At 45.8% G+C, this 26,642-nt stretch overlaps 1 protein-coding gene across 2 annotated transcripts in view; it reads right to left on the reverse strand.

Annotated features, from left to right (window-relative positions):
* LOC126165243 (protein-tyrosine sulfotransferase-like) overlaps positions 1-26,642 on the reverse strand; it is a 1,037,382-nt gene that overhangs the window by 58,947 nt on the left and 951,793 nt on the right. For both annotated transcript variants that reach the window (XM_049920304.1, XM_049920303.1), the window contains exons 7-8: positions 19,311-19,419; positions 13,601-13,795 (exon numbers count right to left, since the gene is read on the reverse strand). In XM_049920304.1, coding sequence (XP_049776261.1) covers positions 13,601-13,795; positions 19,311-19,419 — 304 coding nt within the window. The remainder of the gene's footprint in view (positions 1-13,600; positions 13,796-19,310; positions 19,420-26,642) is intronic.

A 26,642-nucleotide genomic window follows, 5' to 3' on the forward strand; every position in this document is an offset into this window, starting at 1 on the left:
AAAAGAGTAGCGGAGCCGCGCGGCCCCTCCCGCCGGAGGTTCGAGTCCTCCATCGGGCATGGAAGTATGTGTTATCCTTAGCGTAAGTTAGTTTCAGTAGTGTGTAAGTCTAGGTTCCGATGACTTCAGCAGTTTGGTCCCTTGAGAATTCACACACACTTGAACATTTCAATAGCAGCACGTTTGTCCTCTTTGCACGCATTTGGTAATAATGTCGCCATAGCTCAAGTTTCCGCATTTTCCGAATGCACTTTGGGAAGACGCGAATGCCATACTCATCCATTGCCTACAAGTCGGTGCTTATATACTCGCATCGGAATCGCATTACGTTGTATATACGCTCCAGCTACGCTCACAAACTGGATCTATTTGACTGCCCCAATATAATAATCTGTTGCGTAACATAAGAGGGAACCACATTTCTCCCAGGATTTTAAAAAAGTGCTTTCTCATGTCTTCAATTAACGGTGGCTTCTACTTCAGACTATCTCCTACACAACAACTTGCAACCAACATCTCACACAAGTTACAAACTTTCTTTTCCCTTATGACGATACCCACCTGTTTCCATCTTCGTACGACGATATAAGCTAAGCCACATCATATTACTTCTCCCTACGGCTGCCGCTGGTAGAGTAACCCACCTTCCAATTAATTATTTTTGACGTGAAAACACCTATTTTCTCGTTGGTCGAACATTGTCATATTGGGACTACGGGACTTAACATCTGAAGTCATCAGTCCCCTAGAACTTAGAACTACTTAAACTTACGTAAGTTAAGGACATCACACACATCCATGCCCGGGGCAGGATTCGAACCTGCGACCGTAGCGGTCGCGCGGTTCCAGACTGAAGCGCCTAGAACCGCTCGGACACTTCGGCCGGCGTCATATTGGAATCGCTAATAGCTACGAGACTAATAATTCATAAATAACAGTTGAGCCCACAACGGATAGATCACGTCTGTACGAGTTTGTCGCGCAGTATTTGTTTTGGCTGTTACATCGCATCAGTGTAGGCACGAGTGATTCTTACGAATTAGCTTTACGTGTAAAGTTATGATTTCGTGTAGCGTGGAAAACGCTTTTAGCTACGTGATTGATTCGGGTGTCATTGTGAAGAGCTTGCGGAGCCCTGCTAGGATCCAAAGCGAGACAATTTAAAATATTCGCCGGAATATCAGTGAAAATCGGCGTTAAATTGGAAATGACAAAATAATGAAACATGTAACCATGTTCGAATTTATAGAAAACGCAAGTCAGAGGAAAGCTCGCGTCCCAAAGCATCCAAAAAGTCTGAAAAGTAATGTGGCGAGTGAATGCGAGGGCTACGGCAGCATCGAAAAAGAATTTAAAAAAAACGGCGGAAAGCGGTTAAAATGCTGGCCTATCACGCATACAGCAGCCAGCAGTAGTCCAAATTCGTGATCCATCTCTTCTGTAATATTTGTATTAAAGACATTCATAGTTAAATTGCATATTACCACGAAACATTTTTACGATTCTATCCCGACCCTTTCACGTAAAATCTACGGTGCAGGCTCGAACTGAACACACAAAAATTTACGCTGTAGATATTTATGACCGGATCATAACACGGTTGTAATTCAAAGTCACTTATGCGATCAACTACCTCTGGCATTTATTCATGGCTGGCAGTAAAGCAGAGCACAACGTATGTACACAATTCCAGTAATCACACGTACAATGTGTCACTAATCACCCTAACTCCATTCCACACCAACACGGGAATTAACTGCCTATTATCACATCTACTAATAGACACCAATATACTGACTCGACTCGACCGGACTTGCTACACCTGCGCTAGCAGCGTTTAACAATGTTGTTCAAAGATTATTTTTATTTGTAGCTTCATCCACCAGAAGCAGCGTATGTTTGGAATCGTTTATCAGTGCTCACTAGAAATGTAAATCATGTTAAAACTCCCGTAAAAGATCGATGTGTAAGGCCAATGACACTTAAGAACCTCACATCCTTTTACTTCGTTCTCTTCTTTCCCTAGGTATGACGATGACTGTAATAAAGTGATTCAAAAGATAGCGGATAAATTTAAAGGGATGATAGAGCAGTCGACATTTAGAACTTTTGTATACGAATTTATGGTCTTGAAAGTAACATTGAGGCAGTGAAAGCACTGGACGGTCAGGAACAACAAGATTGGTCAACCCACAGGCACCGTAAGTTTAGCAAAGATACTGTAAAATCAACAGTGTTGCATATTACAGAATGTGTTCAACATGGCGACCAAAACCTTCACCTCAGGCATAACATCTTCGTACCAAATGATGGCGCACTCCACAAAGTACAACAGTACAACAGTACAACAGGCATCGCGCGAACCTTATCAGACGCTGCAAGTATCTTGACGAGGATGTTACTTTGTGGCCGGCCGCGGTGGCCGAGCGGTTCTAGGGGCTTCAGTCCGGAACCGCGCGGCCGCTACGGTCGCAGGTTCGAATCCTGTCTCGGGCATGGATGTGTGTGATGTCCTTAGGTTAGTTAGGTTTAAGTAGTTCTAAGTTCTAGGGGACTGATGACCTCAGATGTTAAGTCCCACAATGCTCAGAGCCATTTGAACCATATCAGGAGAGTGAGGCGGCCATGCAGTCTGATCTCCCCTTCTAACCTCAGAGCGCACAAAAAAAGGCCGATTTACGTACATAGCTTGAATACAAGACACTAACGACATGACAACAGATGGAACGCGATTGTCAATAGGCAGTTGTACATGCACAGGAACAGTACGATATCCCTGATTAGCTTACGACGTGAGTATATAGGTTGTCATTGTTGTTCCTCCGATTCTAAAGTTTCCACCGGCTCAGGATTACTTCGAATACCATAAGCTCATATTCCAAAATAGTTTTTTTCGACTCCTCTATGGACTCCTTTAATCCGTGTGCAATCTTTTGAATCACCATGTACAAATCAATACCCCAATCTCATACGCTGACATGAATTTCTACAAAATTATGTTGCAGGATGCAAGACATCTGGCCTAGAGTAAGAGAGAACAAGTAGACCCTAATTTAGCCAGGGTACATAAAGAAATATACGAACAAATCATTAATTCGCAACAAAGACATCATTAGAGCAGACTTCTCTTGCTAATGCTAACCAAAAATAATATTTAAAACACCCTCCTCATATAGAAAGATATGTTTTTTCTAAGTTCAGCAGACGTATTTAACGTTTCAGAAAAAAACTGAGGAAACAGCAATACAAAGCGAGAAATTCTGCAGGAGAATTGGCTGGCCGGTGTGGCCGAGCGGTTCTAGGCGCTTCAGTCTGGAACCGCGCGACCGCTACGGTCGCAGGTTCGAATCCTGCCTGCATGGATGTGTGTGATGTCCCTGGGTTAGTTAGGTTTAAGTAGTTCTAAGTTCTAGCGGACTGCTGACCTCAGAGTCATTTGAACCCATTTTTTGCAGGAGAATTTCTTTCGTCAAGTCCAAATCGTAGGAAACAAATCGCAAGATCTATTAAAAATCCGATAAGGAGTTATCATGCTGCCTAACACATAATACAGGGTGATTCTGAAGTCACTAAACATTTCAGTGATATAGTAACGGAATGTTTGTTTCTTGCAGGGACTACGACAGAATGCTAACCAAAGAAGAACAAATCGCTGTTGTTTCTGTTCGTCTTCGTGGATGACGTATGAACACGTGCGGACACACTTTGCCCGTCGATTCCGGAAAACAGGTCCTACCGGGCTTGCTATCAAGACCCCAGTTAATAAATTCCAGCGTTCTGGTAGTGTTTCAGATGAAGAACGCCCAGGGAGGCCGGCCGTAACGCCAGACACCGTGCAAAGTGTACAGGATGCGATCTCACGCATCTACCAGGAGACTTAGTTGGAAGCTTGGTATTCCTCAAACCACTGTATGGACAGTTGTTCGTTACAAGCTGCACAAACGTGCGTGCCACATCCAGGTCGTATATAAGCTTGAAGTGGAAGACTACGCAGCCAGACCAGCTATGTGCCATGACCTGCTACAAGCTGTGGAAAATGATAATTTGATGCCAGATGTCTTGTTCAGTGACGAAGCTACATTTCATACCTGTGGACATATGAGAAGACACAACTGCAGCATCTGGGCAGACGAACAACCAAGTGTGCTGCAGGAGTGGCAACGGGACACAGCAGAAGTGAACGTGAGGTTAGGAATAACGGGGTCAGCACTGTACGGGCCCTTCTTCTTCGTAGAACAAACCGTTACTGGAACCACATACCTAGATATGTTGGAACAGTTTTTTGGAGCCTCAGTTGATAACTGACGGGATTATGGCTACTGTTGTTTTTCAACAGGATGGTGCACACCGCATTATGCCCTCGTTGTTCGGGATTATCTGAACTAAGCATTTCCCGGCAGATGGATTGGTCGTGCCTCTCCACAGATGTGGGCACCCCGCTCTCCTGACTTGACAAAAAAATGGCTCTGAGCACTATGGGACTTAACTTCTGAGGTCATCAGTCACGTAGAACTTAGAACTACTTAAACCTAACTAACCTAAGGACATCACACACATCCATGCCCGAGGCAGAATTCGAACCTGCGACCGTAGCGGTCGCGCTGTTCCAGACTGTAGCGCCCAGAACCGCTCGGCCACCCTGGCCGGCTACTGACTTGACACCCTTAGACTTTTTTGCATGGGGGTTTATCAAGTCTAAGGTATACCAGGTGAAGATCCGCAGCACTGAACACTTGACACAGCGGATTCGAGCCGCAGCTGCTGAGATTACACCAGATATGCTTGGGCAGGTTTTTCAGTCTACCGTGGAGCGCTGGGGGGTGTGCCTAGACATGCAAGGTGGTCAAATTGAAATGTACTGAATCTATGTCCTATTGTAACACAAGTTGCAGTGCCATTACATATTGGTTAATAAAATTTGTTTAAGTACAAAATGTATAGTGACTTTCGAATCACCATGTATAAGGGACGATCAAAAGGTATCCGTTTAGGGCCGTTGCTGCAGCCTAAACGGAACGTAGTGTGACAATGACGCGGTTACGTAAGCACTGACACGTAGTCAAGGTATTAGTGAAGCATTCGTGTCTTTATGACGTGTGTGCGTGCGACCCCGCGTGAGCTGTGGCGACTTTATTACCGAATGTGACCACACAGGAGCATCGTGCTGTTCTTTTCTTGGCTGCCGAAGGACTAACACCGGTAGTCATCCATCGGACAATGAAGAATATGGATGGTACAGCATGTCTGTCGAAAACCACCACTGTGGAATGGTACGCCAAGTTTGGTGTTCGTCGCGATTGGACATCAGACACCGGTCGATGTGGGAGGCCAGCCTCATCCATTCAAGGAACCTGGTGTCTCCATCACTGGGAAACGGAACGCTGCAGAAATTACGGCGTGCAGTTAAGGCAGTCCGGGAAAACCGTGATAAGGTGTGCTGCTACTTCATGATAACACACGTTCCCATATCGCAAATATCGTAACGCAGACTTTACGTCAAGGCGAGTGTGAGACACTGGAGCACCCTGATCTTTCTCTGTGTATCACGCCTGTGGTCAGTCAAAAAAGGCCTTGAAAGGCCGACGGTTCGTGTCGGACGAGGATGTGCAACAGGCAGTTACGGTCTTCTTCACGCAGCACGACACGGTGTTTTCAACCTGTTGCGTCTGTGGGATGACTACCTCAATGTTCACGGCCATTTTGCCTGATTGGCATACCGATTCTGGGCTGTCGGCCTTCGAACGGAAACTATTTGCTCTCCACTTATATTACGGAAAGGTTAACGATCGCAAAGTCAGTGCACAACCTGGAAAACCGGACAAACCTCTAGACGGCACACAGAGACGCACAGTCAGAGAAGCGACTGTTGGGGTAGCGAAGCATGCAGCGGTAGCCTGGCTTCATTTGCATTTACGAGACCGCGCGGCCTCTTCCTGAAGGACTATGAGCGGCATTCCCGCACGTAGGCCGCAGTTGCCGAAGAAGTGCATACATTCCTCTGCCATAAAAGCCTGCGGCTCGGTTCGACCCCCGCGATTGGCTTTTCAATACTTGTGCATTCGCAGAACAGCGAGTTTGTCCAGACTGCGTTCTTGCACAACGATGCCAGAAGACTCGCGTTCCTTCCAGCACCACCGACGCAAGAAGTTCGGTTGCAAATGACTTAACAATTATTGCTGCTTAAGGAAGAAAAATAAAAACTTTTGAGTCACTTCATGTAGCAATCACGATTACTACTGCAACGCCAAGCGACTACGACAAACTCCTTTCCTCAGAAGGAAACGTAATTTTTTCCTAATATATAAAAGCGGAACACTGTTTGGTAATTCTTGTATTCTCTAACCTAGCGCAAAATGCACTCCTACGCTTTATGTTTTCCATGACACACATACTGTAACTGAGAAGGGTCGTTTAGGAGCAAGGGCAAACAAACAGAAAATTCATAGACAAACCGAGATATGGACAGCCTATGAGGATAATTTGATACCTCGGTAAAAAAGCGAGAGAAAATGCTTATTTCGGAAACAACTCGCCTTACTTCACGGCATGGTCTCCTCTGACAGATATATACTTGGTGCAGCGATTCTCCAGCTTTTTCATCCCATCGTGTCTGCGCGGACCGTGACAAGGCGTTCTAGACCGCGCGGCTAAGGGTCTTCAACGATGGTGCAGACTCCACGTGAACTTCATCCAGTTCTGTTTTGATTTGTGCGGCAGTCGCACCCTTCAAATGTAAATGTTTAACAGCAGCACAGAGCCACGTTTTTCTGTAGTTTCAATCGCAGTCGACATACTGACCAAGTCAAAAGACTGCCAACAGTGAACGTATGCTGTGCTGTATTGAAGTTCTTTATACGAGCCCCGCAATAACTGAGCTTACCAACCATGAAGGTGCTTGAAAAATGTTCCATTCTTTCACGGGAATTTGCTGTACTTATCAAATTCTGAGACAATTCTTGTTGAAACATTTATTTGTTTAGGTATTATATGGGGGTTTGGTGTACGTATCTCGCAGACAGCAACTCACTACTCAAATGTTACGTCTATCAGTTAAATAAATGCTGTAAGAATATCAATGACACATCAAAGGGGCTGTGAACAAAATAATACTTTCAGATTATCGAGTGACACAGGTAAAAACTAATACAAATACGATAAGTTGTTTCTAAGTGGTACTATAAAAATTTTCTGATTATACTACGGCTTCAGTGAAAGACTAACGGATACTCAGGTATGACACCTTAGGATAACGGCCTGTGGTACCGAATCTCTACGTGTGAATACACTCATTTAGAATGTGCAGGCTACAAGATCTTAAAAAGCAATTGCTGATCCTGTAAACAGTTGTAATTTCCTATGGTTTTTGAAATATCATCTGTCTGTTGCACAAAGTCACTTGCTAATTACGATGCCCCTCATACGGAAAGAGCACGTGATTTAAATTAGCTTCAGGTATTTAGCCGCACGACCAAGTTTGGGAGTCTCGGGAGGACTAGCCTTTGGACGAGAACGGGAAAACCCATCCTTACAATGGGCATTAAGATATCGTCATCTGCCACATGTAAAATCCGTGAACATGATGTGAAGGCGGGTACTGTACTGACGAATTATGAGCTGTCTTATTGCTTCTCACTATTCCCTCCATATATTACACGTCCTTGCTTAGAATTCAGGGGCATGGTCGGATACACTGTAATTTGGCCGTTCGCTTTTACGGCAGAGGAACTAATGCGCTTCTTCAGCAGCTGCGGCCTACGTGCGGAAATTACGCTTGTATTTCTTCAGAAGGGTGCTGCGCGGTCTCTTAAATGCAACTTGCTGTTGAGCGTGTGGTAATTTGTGCCATCCCTTATTTTGGTCGTGGATCGCGAACAGAAATGTTTTGACTGCTCTGTTGAACCATGGAGCAACTGGTGCAGTCCAGGAATATTGCTGTTTTACAAACTCTAAAGACAAAACCAATTTATTCTGTGATGAAATGATAATTAAATCAAGACCCTAAGCTGCCGACCGGCATTGATCAACGGTGACAGTTAAAATTGTGTGCCCCGACCGGGACTCGAACCCGGGATCTCCTGCTTACATGGCAAAAGCTCTATCCATCCGAGCCACAGAGGGCACAGAGAGTAGTGCGTGAGACCCACAGTCCCAGCTTAATGTCCACACACTACATTCGTAGTGCCCCTGCCCACTGCATTCATTACTCGCGGCAGACAATCTTACCGAGTCCCGTAAGAGTTCGGGCAATGCGTGTGCTTCCAGCACAGAAGAAGAAGGTCATTGGCCGGTTAGCCTTAAATGAAAATGGTATCTGTTCTTTCGGACATGTCCGAAAGAACAGATATCATCGGTGACCATGCAGCTCACTAGAATTAAATGATAATTAAATAAAGACCCTAAGCTGCCGACCGGCGTTGATCAACGGTGACAGTTAAAATTGTGCGCCCCGACCGGGACTCGAACCCGGGATCTCCTGCTTACATGGCAGATGCTCTATCCATCCGAGCCACGGAGAGCAGAGAGGATAGTGCGACTGCACGGATTTATCCCTTGCACGCTCCCCGTGAGACCCACATTCATCTTCACGTAGTTAAGGCTAACCGGCCATTGACCTCCTTCTTCTCTGCAGATGCACGCACATTGCCCCAACTCTTACGGGACTCGCTGAGATTGTCTGTCGCGAGTAATGAGTGTAATGGGTAGGGGCACTACGAGTGTAGTGTGTGGACATTAAGTTGGGAATGTGAGTCTCACGGGGAGCGTGCAAGGGATAAATCCCTGCAGTCGCACTATCCTCTCTGCCCTCCGTGGCTCGGATGGATACAACGACTGCCATGTAAGCAGGAGATACCAGGTTCGAGTCCCGATCGGGGCATACATTTTCAACTGTCACCGTTGATGTATATCAACGCCTGTCGGCAGCTTAGGGTCTTGATTTAATTATCATTTCATTCTAGAGAGCTGCAAGGTCGCCGATGGTATCTGTTCTTTCGGACATGTCCGACAGAACAGATACCATCTTCATGAATTTATTCTGCAGACGTACTGACGTTAGAACAGGAACGCTCCAGAAAGGGACCCAAAGCTCCGTCACAATGGGAAACCGCTGGAAGCCAAATGTCAGCATACTAGACAGCGCCGAGGTAGATATGGTGTGCCTATGTGTAAGGGGCACGCAAGCATTGAAGAGAGAACAGATTTACATGGAGACCGTGGCTCCTTGTCATCGCCGATTTCGTACAAATTTGTGGTACATGTAAGGCTGACAAAGGCGAGGCTCAGGATGTCCAAGCGCTTAAAAAAAAAATAAAAAAAATAAAATAGGTTTCTGGTGCGGGTGGGGCGAGGCGTGAGACATTTACGTTAGCGTAGTTTCCCGGGAGCGGTTAGCGCAGCGGAAAGAATACAGAACGATAATCTCACAGTTGTGGGCTGGAATCCCTAATCGGAATGTTTTTATTTTCAATTCTTACTTTAGTTACATTGCAAATTATCCGAAAAAATCTCAGTATATTGTAATTACTAATATTTTTACACAAGGCGTGAAAAGCAAAGCCACATAAAAACTTCTCATAGTAAATACATTTCCAGAAAGGGATTTACGGCATACACGAAAACTTCGTATGCATAATTAGATACTTTCATTACTTTACCGTTTATAACTTACACGTGCTGGGCTGATATTCATCGTAAAAAAAGGCGAAGCTGTAATTCTCTAGGGATCTTGCTCAGACTACAATTACTTAGTTGTTTTAAGTTTCTATACAAACAAAACATTGTTAACGTTCATAAAAGATTCTCTTTATTCGCAAAAGACTGATAGTAAACCAAGCGTAATCCATCATTTCGCCAAATATTGGTGAGGATGGCTGATGATGCACAATGGAATGTATTATGATGCGTTCTTTTCGGGCTATGATTTTTCTTTGTCTCTCGATGAGGTACGAGCAGCTTTGAAGCTTTATGTCAAATTCTTCACTTGACGATAAAAATAGACATCGTAGGGTGAGCTGCCGAAGGTTGCTCGAAGGTCAAAATGGAACTAACGCAATACGAAGTTCTGTTCGCTTTAATTGCAATCGCTTCTTGGAAAGTTATTTGCAATTTCATATTTTTCTTAACCTTTCCTTTCCATACTTTTATGAAAATATTAATAAATACAATACATTAAGAATGACTTCGGTGTATCTGCACAGAATGTTGCATAAAAATTAAAAATAAAGTTCCGCGCAGGGTCTGAATCACTGGTCCCTCGGATTACCGTTCTGCACCAACCACTGCCTGGTAACCATGCTGACATAAATGTCTCATGACTCGCCCCAACCGCGCCTAAAATGCAATATTTTTTGTGGCCGTTTGGCCATCTGCAGCTCCAACGTCTGTCACTTTCACTGCTGGCCAAACTCCGCATATAAGATAAATTTGGAAGAAGTCGGCGGTGACTAGAGGGCAGTCTCCCTGTTAGTGTCCAGTCCGCATCTATGTCAATATCGCGTGACATCTGACATAAAGGTTGTCGTCTGACGACAAGGGGATTTCCATGTGTTCCAATATTCAGTTGGATACACACTTCAACAGCGGATTCGACTTGTGGCACAACGCGAAGGTAAATTTGTTACTCTGACACACAGCGCCGTTCATAGACATCAATATGTTCCTGTAACAGTACACGTGTGTATTGAACCGGGGACCTAGAAACGACGGAGGGGCTTTGTCCCCGCCGTAGCCCTCAGTGGTTCACAACCCCACAACAGACCACAGCAGTCCACCCACACCACCGCCGCCCCACACCGAACCCAGGTTACTGTGCAGTCCGGCCTCTAGTGGACCACCCCCACCCCCCCTTAAGAACGTCTCATACCAGACGAGTGTTACCCCATTTGTTTGCTTGGTAGAGTAATTATGGTGTACGCATACGTGGAGACTGTTTGCGCAGCAATCGCTGACGTAGTGTAACTGAGGCGGAATGAGGGGAACCACCCCGCATTCGCCGAGGCAGGTGGAAAACCGCCTTAAAAGCCATCCACAGGCTGGCCGGCACACCGAACCACGACACTAATCCGCCGGGCGGATTCATGCCGGGGACCGGCACGCCTTTCTGCTCGGGAAGCAGCGCGATAGACCGCGCGGCTAGGCGAGCAGGCTTAATAGTACACATACTAATGAAACTTTAAGTTTCTGGATAATACGACTGACAATGATGAGGGTATGGCACTTCATCAGAATAAAAAGTTACATGGATTACATGTAGTCACACCATAGTTTAAAACGTCTGAGCAAAAGTGCTCTCGTCAAACGGAAACGTCATAGGAATAAAAACTAAAATGTAAATCATGTTACACTTTAACATTTTAGTTTTTATTCCTATGATATTTCTGTTTAACGAGAGCACTTTTTCTCAGACGTTTTAAACTATGGTGTGATTATATGTATTCCATGTAACTTTTTATTCTGATGAATACTGCCCTAGTGCAATCGAAACCGTGGTCAACTGAAAACATTTTGTGCAAGCGAAGTGGTTGTATATACGTTCTGTAATTACACAAAATAGAGAATGAAATTACAATTAAATCAATACCATTAGCTGCTGACAGGCGTTGACATACATCAACGGGGACAGTTGAAAATGTGTGCTCCGACCGAGACTCGAGCCCGGGATCTCCTGCTTACATGGCATACACTCTATCCATCTCAGCCACCGAGGGCACAGAGGATAGTGTGACTGCAGGGACTTATAGCCGGCAAGCTCCCCGTGAGACCCACATTCCCAACTTACACACTACATTTGTAGTGCCCTTGCCATTATACCCATTACTCGTGGCAGACAATGCACCGAGTTCCGTAAGAGTTGAGGCAATTCATGTGCATCGGCACTGAAGGAGGTCATCCGCCGATTAGCCTTAACGATATGAAGATGGCATCTGTTCTTTCTAAAATGTCCGAAAGAACATATACCATCTTCACATACAGAATGTGTGAGACATTTTAGGGCGGCAGTCCTCGAATCATCATCATGTTTTCGGATCAGGAAAATTGTAATACGGTAACTAGTAAGACTGGACCTCACAAAGGAACAATCCGATAAACAGCGCACAGAATTTCCGCATTGTGAACAACGGCTATGTTTCAATTCTTCCGAGACAGGGAAGCTTTCTAGCGGTGTTAAATAAGTGAAAACAGTTCACCGCAGCGCATGCGCACTGCATAAGATTTGTACGTCGGACATCGCTGCTCGAACAAGCCGGCTCTGTTGTTATGTACAGATGTTTCAAAAATGACCGGTATATTTGAAACGGCAATAAAAACTAAACGAGCAGCGATCGAAATACACCGTTTGTTGCAATATGCTTGGGACAACAGTACATTTTCAGGCGGAAAAAACTTTCGAAATTACAGTAGTTACAATTTTCAACAACAGATGGCGCTGCAAGTGATGTGAAAGATATAGAAGACAACGCAGTCTGTGGGTGCGCCATTCTGTACGTCGTCTTTCTGGTGTAAGCGTGTGCTGTTCACAACGTGCAAGTGTGCTGTAGACAACATGGTTTATTCCTTAGAACAGAGGATTTTTCTGGTGTTGGAATTCCACCGCCTAGAACACAGTGTTGTTGCAACAAGACGAAGTTTTCAACGGAGATTTAATGTAACCAAAGGACCGAAAAGCGATACAATAAAGGATCTGTTTGAAAAATTTCAACGGACTGGGAACGTGACGGATGAACGTGCTGGAAAGGTAGCAGCATTTGGTTTACTGACGAAGCTTATTTTTACCTGGACGGCTTCGTCAATAAACAGAACTGGCGCATATGGGGAACCGAAAAGCCCCATGTTGCAGTCCCATCGTCCCTGCATCCTCAAAAAGTACTGGTCTGGGCCGCCATTTCTTCCAAAGGAATCATTGGCCCATTTTTCAGATCCGAAACGATTACTGCATCACGCTATCTGGACATTCTTCGTGAATTTGTGGCGGTACAAGCTGCCTCAGACGACACTGCGAACACCTCGTGGTTTATGCAAGATGGTGCCCGGCCACATCGCACGGCCGACGTCTCTAATTTCCTGAATGAATATTTCGATGATCGTGTGATTGCTTTGGGCTATCCGAAACATACAGGAGGCGGCGTGGATTGGCCTCCCTATTCGCCAGACATGAACCCCTGTGACTTCTTTCTGTGGGGACACTTGAAAGACCAGGTGTACCGCCAGAATCCAGAAACAATTGAACAGCTGAAGCAGTACATCTCATCTGCATGTGAAGCCATTCCGCCAGACACGTTGTCAAAGGTTTCGGGTAATTTCATTCAGAGACTACGCCATATTATTGCTACGCATGGTGGATATGTGGAAAATATCGTACTATAGAGCTTCCCAGACCGCAGCGCCATCTGTTGTTGAAAATTGTAGCTACTGTAATTTGGAAAGTTTGTCCGCCTGAAAATGTACTGTTGTCCCAAGCATATTGCAACAAACGGTGTATTTCTACCGCTGCTCGTTTAGTTTTTATTGCCGTTTCAAATATACCGGTCATTTTTGAAACACCCTGTAGCTGATGAGTGTAGGAAACGGTGCAGAGCACAGCCCTGGCGCGCGCGTGTCGTACCTTCCTGGAGATGATGGAGTGGACGGTGGCGCGGCCGTCGCGCAGCATGAAGATGAACTTGGCGTTGGGGAAGAGCTCGGACAGGTAGGCGGCCGACTTGAGCGTCAGCGGGTCCTTGTTGCAGAGGCGCGGCGCCGGGTCGCCGTGCCGGGCGATGATCTCCAGGCAGAACGCCGCGATCGCAGAGTCCAGCACCTGCGGACACGCACCAGTGTAAACAGCTGGAAGAGTCACAGTCGCAGGGCCTACTTAACGGCTTTCCGGGGCAGCAAAAATGTCATTTTTCAGTGTCTCGTACAGTTATTGACTGAGTTTAAAATTTTAAAATCTTCCAGATTTGGTATGCAGGACATCCGTAGCTGAGAGGCATAATTAGTTAATTAAAGAGATCCGCTTCAAATGTAGCAACTGTTTATCCAAAAAAAAAAAAAAAAAAAAAAAAAGGAAGAAGGAAGGAACACCGCTTCAGCATCGAGGACCTTAGAGACGGAGCCCAAAGTCGGATTGGGTCAAGATCGGGCATGGAAATCGCCGTGCCCTTTCGAAGGGACAATCCCGGCATTTGCCTGGAGCGATTTAAGGAAATCACGGAAGACGTAAATCTGGATGTCAGGAAGAGTAGTAGTAGTAGTAGTAGTAGTAGTAGTAGTAGGGAGTTTTTGGGCGCACGACAGCAAGGTCTTCAGCGCCCGCTCAGCAACATAGTGAGACGGGTGTCAAGAAAATACTCAGAAGAGTAAGATAAAACAGAAAATAAGACGCAGGTAACAAGGTTTGAAAAATATGTGCCTACCGACACCGAAGCGTGGGACGAAGCACGTCGTCAGCAGTAAAACATGGACCACACAGGAACAAAGTGGCCGAGGGAGCTAAAACAATATATAAGATGGAAATGGTTGGCTGACCGCAAGGAGAAAAGGGAGGAGCCAGCCACTCTGCAATACACTAAAACCTCCAGCCTGAAAGTTTAGGCCAGAGTCCAGACACATTACAAAACTTTAAAATCCTAAACACACACGTCCCATCGTTCCCTAAAACACAAGACAGATCCCCATCAACCTGTGCTTCTGCCCTTGCATCACGGTATAAAATGCAGTCTGTTAAAATGTGGCGGACAGAGATGTGCACATCACAAAACGGAAGATCCTTCCGCCGTAGTAAATAGCCATGTGTGAGAGTCACTTCTTCCCGCCTGAGCGACCGGCAGGAGGAACGCCACGGCCGAGTTGTTGACTTCACGAACCGCAGATAATTGGCCATCACCGCCAGCCATTCTTCCTCCTACAAATCCATGCACTTCCTGTAGAGTGCATAGATGACAGACTTCAAGGGAATAGGACACTGGACCACATCCTGCTCTCTGCAGGCCTCCTTGGCAGCCCGATCAGCCTGTTCATTGACCCATATCCCTACATCACCAGGCCCCAGCAGAAGGACACCTCCTCACCCCGCCGTTGGAGCAAGTACAGTTGGTAAGATATCAGCTGGACCATCTCCTCAGTTGGGTACAAATTCTGCAGTGATTGTAAGGCACTAAGAGAATCGGAGCAGAGAACAAATCGATTGCCCCGAACACGATGCATCTGCTCCAGTGCCTTCAGGATCGCGCGGAGCTCCGCTGCGAAAACGGTATATTCAGCAGGGACGTGAATCAGGGTAACATGATCAGGGAACACTACAGAACAGCCAAAGAAAGTCTTCTGTTTGGAGCCATCAGTGTAAACGACGGTGAAACCGTGATGCACATCTAAAATGTTTAAAAACAGAGACTGGAATGTAAAATCTGGTGTGCTATCTTTCTTAAAATTAGTCAAATCTAAAATAAGTCTGGGTCTCCGGAGGAGCCAAGGTGGAAATTTGCTCCAACCGCGACGTAAAACACGAAGACCAGCCATAGATATCGCAGAGAAGTAATCCGTTGCGCGAATCCCATAGGGCTGCGTCGCACGTTGTCGGTTATGAAATAGCCGTGCCAGAGGAGGCGGAACAACGGTATTGTATGCAGGTGTGTATGGTGTGGACAAAGTTTTATACGCCTGACGCACTGTAAGTAGCCGTCGCCGTATATGAAGTGGCGGTTGGTGTCAGGAAGAGGGTTTATTTATTGAAACCACGACCGGTTTCAGGATTTTAAAGTCCCACCTTCAGGTGTGTAAAATTATTGTATTTGGTAACGCATAACATACGGTAGGGCCAGTCAGAGCAAGGGCTCCAAATAGCTGCATATCTTTGCGGAAACTGGTCACCGTCGGGCAGTCGCTCGGAGTGAACGACAACCAGCTGGTCATGGTTGGCCGATGGCAACAGTTGCCACCAAGATGCAGTTACGTGGAGTTCTTGCTCGGCCCGACCGCATGTTATGTGTTACCAAAAACATACGCAGCTGAAGGTGGAATTTTAAAACACCGAAACCGGTAGTGTGTTGAACAAATAATTACTACAACTGAAGCAGATCTCTTAAACGTAATCACTTAAAATGTTGCCATAGTCTGGCCATTAACAGGTAAAATCTTACGCCAAAGGTTTAATATATTAACACAAGTATATGGTGGTTATAACTAAACTTTCGCTACTTCAGAGTGGGTCGTGAAAAACGAGAGATCGTAGGACAATCAAACTTCGTGCAAACGTTTGTAAGGACATGCCGAAGAGAAACAACGAAGAAATCTATTTCAATTTTTGCATTAGAAGGTAGCATTTTTTATTGCGTAACGTGTTTACGTTCCATGTTACAAACGTGCTCACCACTCACCACCATCTGCGTACTCAACAGCCTGGAAATTGGAAATTTGTGGTAAGATCTTATAGGACCCTAAGCTTACACACTACTTAATCTAACTTACGCTAAGGACAGCACACGCACCCATGCCCGAGGGAGGACTCGGACATCGGACGTAGGGGAGGGGGGGGGGGGGGGGGGGGGAGCCGCGCGAACCGTGACAGGACGCCCGAGACCGCGCGGCTCAACAGCCTGAAAGTTAGTGTAGATACCACTTCACAATTGTTCGCAGCATTTTTCGAAAGGTGGACCACGGAACGTTCAGCTGTCGTGACAGTTCGTGCAATGCTTGAAGAACGCAGATTGTGTCCAGCATTCTCAGATACGGCAACTGTAACTTCCTCAACAACTGGTGGTGTAACTTCTTCAACAATCTGCAGTGTAACTGGCCATTGGCCTCGCCCCGGACCAATATTCAAATCGCCAGTTAATTCGAACTTCGGAATCATATTCTTCAACACCGGTGCGAAAAGAGGTTTTCTGCGTATTCCTTTAATACGTCGATGCTCGCGAAAAACAGCATTAAAACGGCTTTACGAGTGGAACCCCGCTCACTTTCTCCGTACCCAGCAACACCAATGCGTACTGATAGTTGCGTTTCAACCCAACGCCGCAGTATCAGTACCACCACTTGACAGCAAGTCATGACGCTAATCAGCGCCAACAACGCAAATTTTGCAGAGCACAATCTGAACATCATTCCTGTAAAGTTAGGTACCGATACAGTAAATAGTTTTTCGTCTACAGTGGCTCGAATAGCGGAAGTTTAAGTATGAAACGAAAGAGCCAGAAGTCCCCACAGAGGGAAATTCGGCTGCCGAGTTGCAAGTATTTTTCTGAAGACGGTACATCATCAATGATGACAACAAAAACCCAGTCCCGGAGCGGTGAAAATCTCCGAGCCGCCCAGGAATCGAACCCGGGCCCACTGCATGGCTCTCAGACGCGCTGACCACTCAGCTACGGAGGAGGACAGTTTACTTCGGCGACTTGCGCGCCGATGAGGATGAAATGATGATGATTGGGACAACAAACACCCAGTCCCTGAGCAGAGAAAATCTCCGACTCAGCCGGGAATCGAACCCGGGCCCTTAGAATTGACATTCTGTCGCGCTGACCACTCAGCTACCGGGGGCGGACTTTATGAAAGTTAGAAACTGTCTATATGTCGTCGTCGTCGTCGTCGTCGTCGTCGTCATCATCATCGTCATCATCATCATCATCATCATCATCATCATCATCATCATCATCTTCCTTCCCTGTTCCAGTTCACCGCGGTGTTGTCATTGTTGCATGTGATGAAGCAATGTCAGTGACCATTGGTAGCTCGATGCACTTCCTAACAACATTACTCCCCCTGGGACAAAATGTGTGCAATCCATTTGTCTGCGTATAGAGTAGATCACATGTTCAAGTGCGAGAACGTTTTCTAAATATTTGCGTAGCGTGTGTTGGAGGTGGCACATGGGTACCAAACTGGTATTCACCTGGCTGGATGTGGCAAGCCGCCTAAAAACCACATCCACGCTGGCAGGCTTACCAGCCCATATCGTTAGGATCCAGGGCAGGCTCGCCTCCCCGAATCCCAAAAGCCGCGCGTTTACTCGCTCGGCTAACCGGACGGGTCGAAGGCAGCGGAACTCGCGACGCTCAAATTACCGACACTACTCTCGTCTGGTATTTGATAAACAGAGCATTTAGCAACTCTCAACGAACTTTATCCACATTTCAAACTTTACTGAAACTTTTCTTCACTGGAAAAAAATTACAGGCTCGACTTTTGCGCTATATTATCTGGTAACCAGACTCTTATGTATCCAGAATTAGATTTCCACTGTGCAGCGGAGTGTGCGCTGAACATCCCCTAGGCTGTGGCTAAGCCATGTCTCCGCAATATCCTTTCTTTCAGGAGTGCTAGTTCTGCAAGGTTCGCAGGAGACCTTCTGTAAAGTTTGGAAGGTAGGAGACGAGGTACTGGCAGAAGTAAAGCTGTGAGGACGGGGCGTGAGTCACGTTTGGGTAGCTCAGTTGGTAGAGTACTTGCCAGCGGAGGGCAAAGTTCCCGAGTTCGAGTCTCGGACCGGCACACAGTTTTAATCTGCCAGGAAGTTTCAGACACTTATGTAGTTTATGCAGAAGTACTGCGCCTTGAGCACAATGGGCAGAAGGTTTTTACCACGATTTCAACTTCCGATAGAACAATAATATGAAGTATACAATACTGTCCTCATCAAAAAACGTACTTCTGCTCTAACAAGCCATCAGTGTTACAAATGGTTCTGAGCACTATGGGACTCAACATCTGAGGTCATCAGTCCCCTAGAACTTAAAACTACTTAAATCTAACTAACCTAAGGACAACACACACATTCATGCCCCAGGCAGGAATCTAACGTGCGACCGTAGCGGTCGCGTGGTTCCAGACTGAAGCGCCTAGAACCGCTCGGTCAAAGCACATCAGCATTATAGTCTAACGAAATAGTGATAGTATTAATGATCTTTTGAAAATAATTTAGTTACGTGAACGAAACACTGTTGAAGTCCTTTCTTTCTACGACTCAGAAAGTTACATGTCACCCCTCAGGAAGAGATTACTCCCATGTTGGGTTCAAATGGTTCAAATGGCTCTGAGCACTACAGGACTCAACATCTGAGGTCATCAGTCCCCTAGAACTTAGAACTACTTAAACCTAACTAACCTAAGGACATCACACACACCCATGGCCGAGGCAGGATTCAAACCTGCGACCGTAGCAGTCCCGCGGTTCCGGACTGCAGCGCCAGAACCGCACGGCCACCGTGGCCGGCCCCATGTTGGGAACCAATGTCATAGTGATGATGACAATCAATTCGAAAGCAACGAATGCTTAAATTATTTAATACCAGTTGTGTGACGAACATGTGCACGAACTTTGGCAGTGCTAGGTTTACCTCTTTGGAGAGCCCGGCCTCCTCCAGCCTGACGCTCTCCTTCTGCGACTTGAGCCAGTGGGAGCGCATCTGCAGGATGCGGGGGATCACGCGCGTCTCCTGGCCGCACCTGCAACACACACATATAGCGTCACTCAACAAAAAACAATGTGGGCTCGCAGTATCAGATTCTCGTTACGGACTTTCCCGACCGCCGCAATCAAAGACATCGTAGCGCGACAGGAGGTAAGTTTCTGCAACTGCATCACAGGAATACTGACAATATATACACTGCTGGCCACCGTAAATGCAACACCCTGAAGGAAGCATCCGAATCAAGTGAAATTTACACCACGAGTTTGCAGCGATGAGATATGCAACTTATTAGAATTTCAGCGCAGACGCACATCACGCGCGCCTGTGGCGCCACCTCATAGCGCCATTTAAGGCTTGGCGATTTCGACGAGTGTACGTTCGGCACGTGTGTTTACCTTGTGGTTGTTTCACAAGACGATCAGTTATGCTCCGTAGAAAACAGCGAACTTCTTTTGATCAAGTACCCGAGTTCGACAGAGGAAGGATAGTGGCTTACCGAGATTGTGGATTATCATACAGAGAAATCGCTAGTCGTGTTGGACGAAACCAAACAACTGTAATGCGGATATGTGACCGTTGGATGCAGGAGGGTACGACGGACCGACGTGGTCGATCGCATTCACCTCGGTGCACCACTGCACGTGCTGATTGGCAAATTGTGCGCATGGCAGTGACGGATCGCTCAGTGACATCCCGAACCATAGCACAGCACATTGCGTCTGTAACGCATCATCCAGTGTCTGCGGGTACCATTCGACGCCGTTTACAGCAGAGTGGTCTGTCCGCAAGACGTCCATTGCTTCGTCTACCACTGACGCAGAATCACAGACGTCTCCGTCGCCAATGCTGTGATGACAGACGGATGTGGACGGCAGAATGGAATGACGTTGTCTTTACTGACGAGGCACGCTTCTGTCTGCAGCACCACGATGGTCGGATTCGAGTGTGGAGACACCGTGGAGAGAGGATGCTGGACAGCTGCATTATGCACCGCCACACTGGTCTTGCACCGGGTATTATGGTATGGGGCGGTATAGGATATTACTCTCGCACGCCTCTAGTACGCATTGCCGGTACTTTAAACAGCCGGCGCTACATATCCGAGGTGCTGGAGCCAGTTGTCCTTCCTTACCTTCAGGGCTCGGCCACAGCCATATTTCAACAGGATAATGCGCGACCACACGTGGCACGCATTTTCCAAAGGTTACATCCGGAGATATTGTAACCTAAGTTGACGCTTGAGTTACCACTCCTCCGCTGTTCGATCGTGTGTATCGGAGAGCACCGAATTACGTAGGGATCCAAAGGGAACGGTGATGCACCTTAGGTACAGAAGAGACTGGAACAGCACATTACGGCCACATGCTAACACCTTTTTACTGGTCTTTTTCACTGACGCACATGTACATTACCGTGAGGTGTGAGGTACACGTACACAAGTGGTTTCCGTTTTCAATTACGGAGTTGAATAGAGTGTGTCCTGACATGTCAGGCCAATAGATGTTCAATGTGGTGGCCATCATTTGCTGCACACAATTGCAATCTCTGGTGTAATGAATGTCGTACACGCAGCGGGACATCTGGTGTAAAGTCGCCGCAGGCTGCCACAATACGTTGTTTCATATACTCTGGGGTTGTAGGCACATCGCGGTACACATTCTCCTTTAACGTACCCCACAGAAAAGTCCCGAGGTGTAAGATCAGGGGAACGGGCTGGCCAATTTATGCGTCCTCCACGTCCTATGAAACGCCAGTCGAACATCCTGTCAAGGATCAGCCTAGTGTTAATTGTGGAATGTGCAGGTGCACCATCATGCTGATACCACATACGTCGACGCGTTTCCAGTGGGACATTTTCGAGCAAAATTTGCAGATCATTCTGTAGAAACGCGATGTATGTTGCAGTTGTTTGGGCCCCTGCAATGAAGTGGGGACCAATGAGGTGGTCGTCAATGATTCCGCACCATACATTTACAGTCCACGGTCGCTGTCGCTCTACCTGTCTGAGCCAGCGAGGATTGTCCACGGACCAGTAATGCATGTTCCGTAGATTCACTGCCCCGTGGTTTGTGAAACCCGCTTCATCGGTAAACAGGTAGAACTGCAACGCATTCTCTGTTAATGCCCATTGACAGAATCGCACTCGATGATTAAAGCCATCACCATGTAATTGCTGATGTAGCGACACATGAAACGGGTGAAAGCGGTGACGATGCAGTATGCGCATGACACTACTTTGACTCAGTCCACCGGCTCTCGCAATGTCCCGTGTACTCATGTGTGGGTTCATGGCAACAGCAGCTAACACACCAACTGCACCCGCTTCTCCTGTGACGGGCCTGTTACGGATCCGTTTGCGTGCTACGACCATACCTGTTGCATACAGTTGGCGGTAGATGTTTTGCAATGTGCGGCACGTTGGATGCTCTCTGTCCGGGTACCGTTCTGCATACACCCTGCAGGCTTCAGCTGCATTTCGTCGACACTAGCCACAGATGAGTATCATCTCCACCTTTTCAGAGTTCGAATACACCATGGTCACAGTTCCTACAACACTATACTATCACAGACGTCTGGTAACACGGTGTACTACAGTTGGTCTGCGTGCGGAGACGAATGCAGAATAACAATAGCAGCAAGCGCTACATGCGGACACTGCGACAGCTAGACCAAACCACAACAGTGCACTACAGCCACACTCATAAACACGGCCGTCATCGTAAACACGTCCCTGCAGATGCTGCTCGCCGACCGTGGCCCGTGTTTGTTACAACACGCAACTGAACGTCGGAGGTTTCAAGCGTCAACTTTAGGTTACAATATCTCCGGATGTAATTAACGTTCTACAATGCAACAAACGGCACTGATTACGCATTTGTTTATATGTTCAGATGTGCTAACAAAACTAACGTGGTTCCATTTAAAAAAACGTAGGTTTGTGTTAAAAAACATAATTCCATGCATTTTTGTATGGTTTGTATTACACTAGCCCCTCTCCTCACGTTCGGTCTGTGGAATCGGTTCGTCAGTATTTGATGTGGTTTACGAAATATATCCAGCGGTAACCTTAGGTGACTCAGCCTGTATATATACACGAAGATAGTAACTGTTCTCGAAAAAACAGATACCACTGATGACCGTGCAGCTTCTGTGTGCACGAGTCATGAGTACATAGGCAAATATTTATTAGGACATCACATATGTAGAATTGTGGACAGTTGGGAATGTGGGTCTCACGGGAAGCGTGCAAGGGATACGTCCCTGCAGTCGCGCTATTCATCTGTGTCCTCGGTGGCTCAGATGGATAAGGCGTCTTCCAAATAAGCAGGAGATCCCGGGTTCGAGTCCCGGTCGGGGCAACCATTTTCAGCTGACCCCATCGAGGTGTATGAATAACATCTGTCGGCAGCTGAGGGTTTCAATTAATTATTATACTGATAATAAATAGCTCAAAAAAGTTTTGTCCCATTCTCAGGACTTGCACTCCTATGAGTATGACAGAAATTCTGTATCAATACTCGTTTGACCATCGCAAATCGCTACTTACAGCCAGCTGTGCAATGGAGATAAAAATACGTTAACTACAGTTCAGTGGGGGCGTGCTGTATGTACTCTCACGAATAGAAACACTTTATGTACACTGCTCCTCAGTCTGACAACATACCTTGATGGGCCATTTGAAGCTCATACTACGTCATTTTAGAAACAAAAAGTATTGTTAGAAAGGGAAGTCACCTGTAGAATTGGGCTCAGCTACGTAGGTCACTTGTGGCCTAAAATACCAACAGATGATTGCGACCAAGAAAATTATGACTCACAAGTGGTCTATGATAACTGAGATCTCAAAGGCATCTTCCAGTGATCAGTTCCAGATGATTTGCAGTGACATTCTGCCTGTATCCTCTGTCGGGATTTCCAGTGTTTATTCGACAGGACTCAAATGGTTCAAATGGCTCTGAGCACTATGGGACTTAACATCTATGGTCATCAGTCCCCTAGAACTTAGAACTACTTAAGCCTAACCAACCTAAGGACATCACACAACACCCAGTCATCACGAGGCAGAGAAAATCCCTGACCCCGCCGGGAATCGAACCCGGGAACCCGGGCGCGGGAAGCGAGAACGCTACAGCACGACCACGAGCTGCGGACTCAAGGACGAAGCAACATATCTGGGTGCTGCCTTCTTGATGACAATTGTGAAGGCTGTGTTGAGTCAGAGCATGCAACCGTCCCCACACGATCCGTTTGGCCAGTTGCCGTCTTCTGTGACAACAACACAATCTCTCCCTCCCCCCCCCCCCCCCTCAACCGAGCACAATCGTGCATGAAGGAGGTGGTCAAGGGATCACGTCGGAAACAACCTGATCAATGGCGTCAAATTCGACCCACTGAAGCGTGCCGGATTTCTTTGATATGTGATGATCATCGCAGAAGCGTGTGGAGGCCAGCTACCAACGCAACGCTCACGATTTCGGTCCCCACGGGTTTAGTAGTCTTTGCTGATGATACGAGTATAGTAATCACGCCTGACAAACAAGAATTAACTGATGAAATTGTCAGTGCTGTCTTTCAGAAAATTACTAAGTGGTTCCTTGTCAACGGACTCTCACTGAATTTTGATAAGACACAATACATACAGTTTTGTACAGTGAATGGTATGACGCCACTGATAAATATAGACCTTAATCAGAAGCATATAGCTAAGGTAGAATATTCCAAATTTTTAGGTGTGTCCATTGATGAGAGATTAAATTGGAAGAAACACATTGATGATCTGCTGAAACGTTTGAGTTCAGCTACTTATGCAATAAGGGTCATTGCAAATTTTGGTGATAAACATCTTAGTAAATTAGCTTACTACGCCTATTTTCACTCGTTGCTTTCATATGGCATCATATTTTGGGGTAATTCACCACTGAGGAATAAAGTATTTATTGCACAAAAGCGTGTAATCAGAATAATAGCTGGAGTCCACCCAAGATCATCCTGCAGACATTTATTTAAGGATCTAGGGATATTCACAGTAGCTTCTCAGTATATATACTCGCTTATGAAATTTGTTATTAACAACCAAACCCAATCCAAAAGTAATAGCAGTGTGCATAACTACAATACTAGGAGAAAGGATGATCTTCACTATTCAAGATTAAATCTAACTTTGGCACAGAAAGGGGTGAATTATACTGGCACTAAAGTCTTTGGTCACTTACCAAATAGTATCAAAAGTCTGACAGATAACCAACAAGTATTTAAGAAGAAATTAAAAGAATTTCTGAATGACAACTCCTTCTATTCCATAGAGGAATTTTTAGATATAAATTTAAAAAAAAATTTTAAAAAAATATTTAAAAAATAAAAAAAATAAAAATAAAAAAAACAAAAAATGAAAAAGTTGTTGTATTAACTTAAGTATGTTGTTAAATTAACTTAATTATGTCATGTATTGGAAAATTTGACTCGTTCCACATCATTACGAAATATCGTATTCATGATCCATGGAACTAGTATTAATCTAATCTAATCTAATCTAATCTAGCCATGTGTGGAGCCAGCGCCATATAGCAAAACCGGTTACCCCGCACTGCCATCGAAAGTAATTTGACGGCTGCGCACGATCAGGAGGGGATTCTCTAACATATTGTCCACTGCGATGGTTTGTTCATTCGAAACCAAAATGCATAAGTATACACCGTCTACCTTGTAAACTCTCAATTCAGCACACTTGGTATCAGTTGAAACTTGTACAGCGCTCTCACAGGAATCCTCTCCAGAGAATGAAGTGGTATAGCCGAAGAGCGGAAAAGGACACAGCAGCAAAAGCTCGACAAACATGTTACAGAACGAATGGTGGGCTCCATGTGGTTCCCAAGTCGTGCAGCGACTAAACCATAAAATTACCAAATATGCAGCAACCAGTCGCAAAATCATGTTTTATTTATTCACTTATGCAAATCGATTTCAACTGATTAACAGCCATCATCGGTGCTTTCAACCAATATGTGCCCTGGTTGCTGCATATCTGGTAATTTTATGTTACTGAATGTTAGCCAGCAGCAGGTTTTGATTTCACGAGTGTGCAAAGACGTGCCCTTTCGAAGATACTGCATTTATTTTGGTTATCAATTTTATTTTATTTCACAATACCGTAATTTTTTTAGCTTCTTTCATCCTGGCTCTTTTGATTTTAAGGGACGACCCCCGTTCACAGATATGCAGGTGATGTAAACGATTTAGAATAAACTAAAAGCTACTCTTACACTGATGCTAATGACATGTACTGGGCGTTTCAGATGTAACAGTAAATTTTTAAGAGTGGTAGTACCGACCAATTCGAATAAAACATTTCGTATATCATGTATCCAATTTTTATGAGTTACAGACATACAGCTAGTTACTGGAATAAGTTTTCATTTCGTGTGCTTGTTCTCCAGTTGGTATAAGTTCATTTATCAACTGCCACTTTTGTTGAAGGTTGGAAGTTATGCCTGAGTCTACAAAATTTACTTTTCCAAAAAATTTACTATGACTACGATTTGATGGCCAGTTTTAGTGTTTCGTTTAAGCATCCCACACATATTTACAATTGACGAGCATGCCGGTTTGGCATCTGCGTACGGGTTTTGTAATGGAAAAGCTACTGTCGCCCCCAGAGAATATTGCACATGATTTCGTGACTACAGACTACCAGATTAAAGAGTATTTACTCGTGTTACCACTGAAGCACGTGCGACTGGTGCGGTGCCCAGCAGTTGTACATGTGACCGTGTAAATCAGGGCCGGTCGCGGCGTGCCAGACTTCACGCGCGCAGTGTGTGCGGGTCACGTGCAGGTCAGGGCCGCGCTCGTCATTCGGTTTTGCTCGGTCTTTTTCGGAAGTACCCGGAACAGCGCCACGTTTCATGTAGCATTGCGGTGCGGCATTTTTCAGTCGCCACAACTCTCTTTAGTTCGGCAGAATCGTACTGTCCGCGCTGTTTACCCTTCGCTATTTGTTCATGCTATGAAGGATGATCACAGGTACAGTGGCTGTTTACATAAAAAGAGGCAGTCTAGCGATCTATAATCACAATCCTTTGAAGTGAATGGGAGTGAGCAAAGAGAGGGATGCGATTTCTCTATACACATCAGTAACAGGTACAGCATATCTGCTTTGAAAGGACATTACAGTACCGCACAGAAAGATTTTAAAGGTTTAGTTGATAGTGAAAGAGCGAAAAATTAAAACTATCGACAGACGGGATTCACTGTTCTCAA

Source organism: Schistocerca cancellata, chromosome 1 (genome assembly GCF_023864275.1).
Source record: "Schistocerca cancellata isolate TAMUIC-IGC-003103 chromosome 1, iqSchCanc2.1, whole genome shotgun sequence".
Taxonomy (NCBI): domain Eukaryota; kingdom Metazoa; phylum Arthropoda; class Insecta; order Orthoptera; family Acrididae; genus Schistocerca; species Schistocerca cancellata.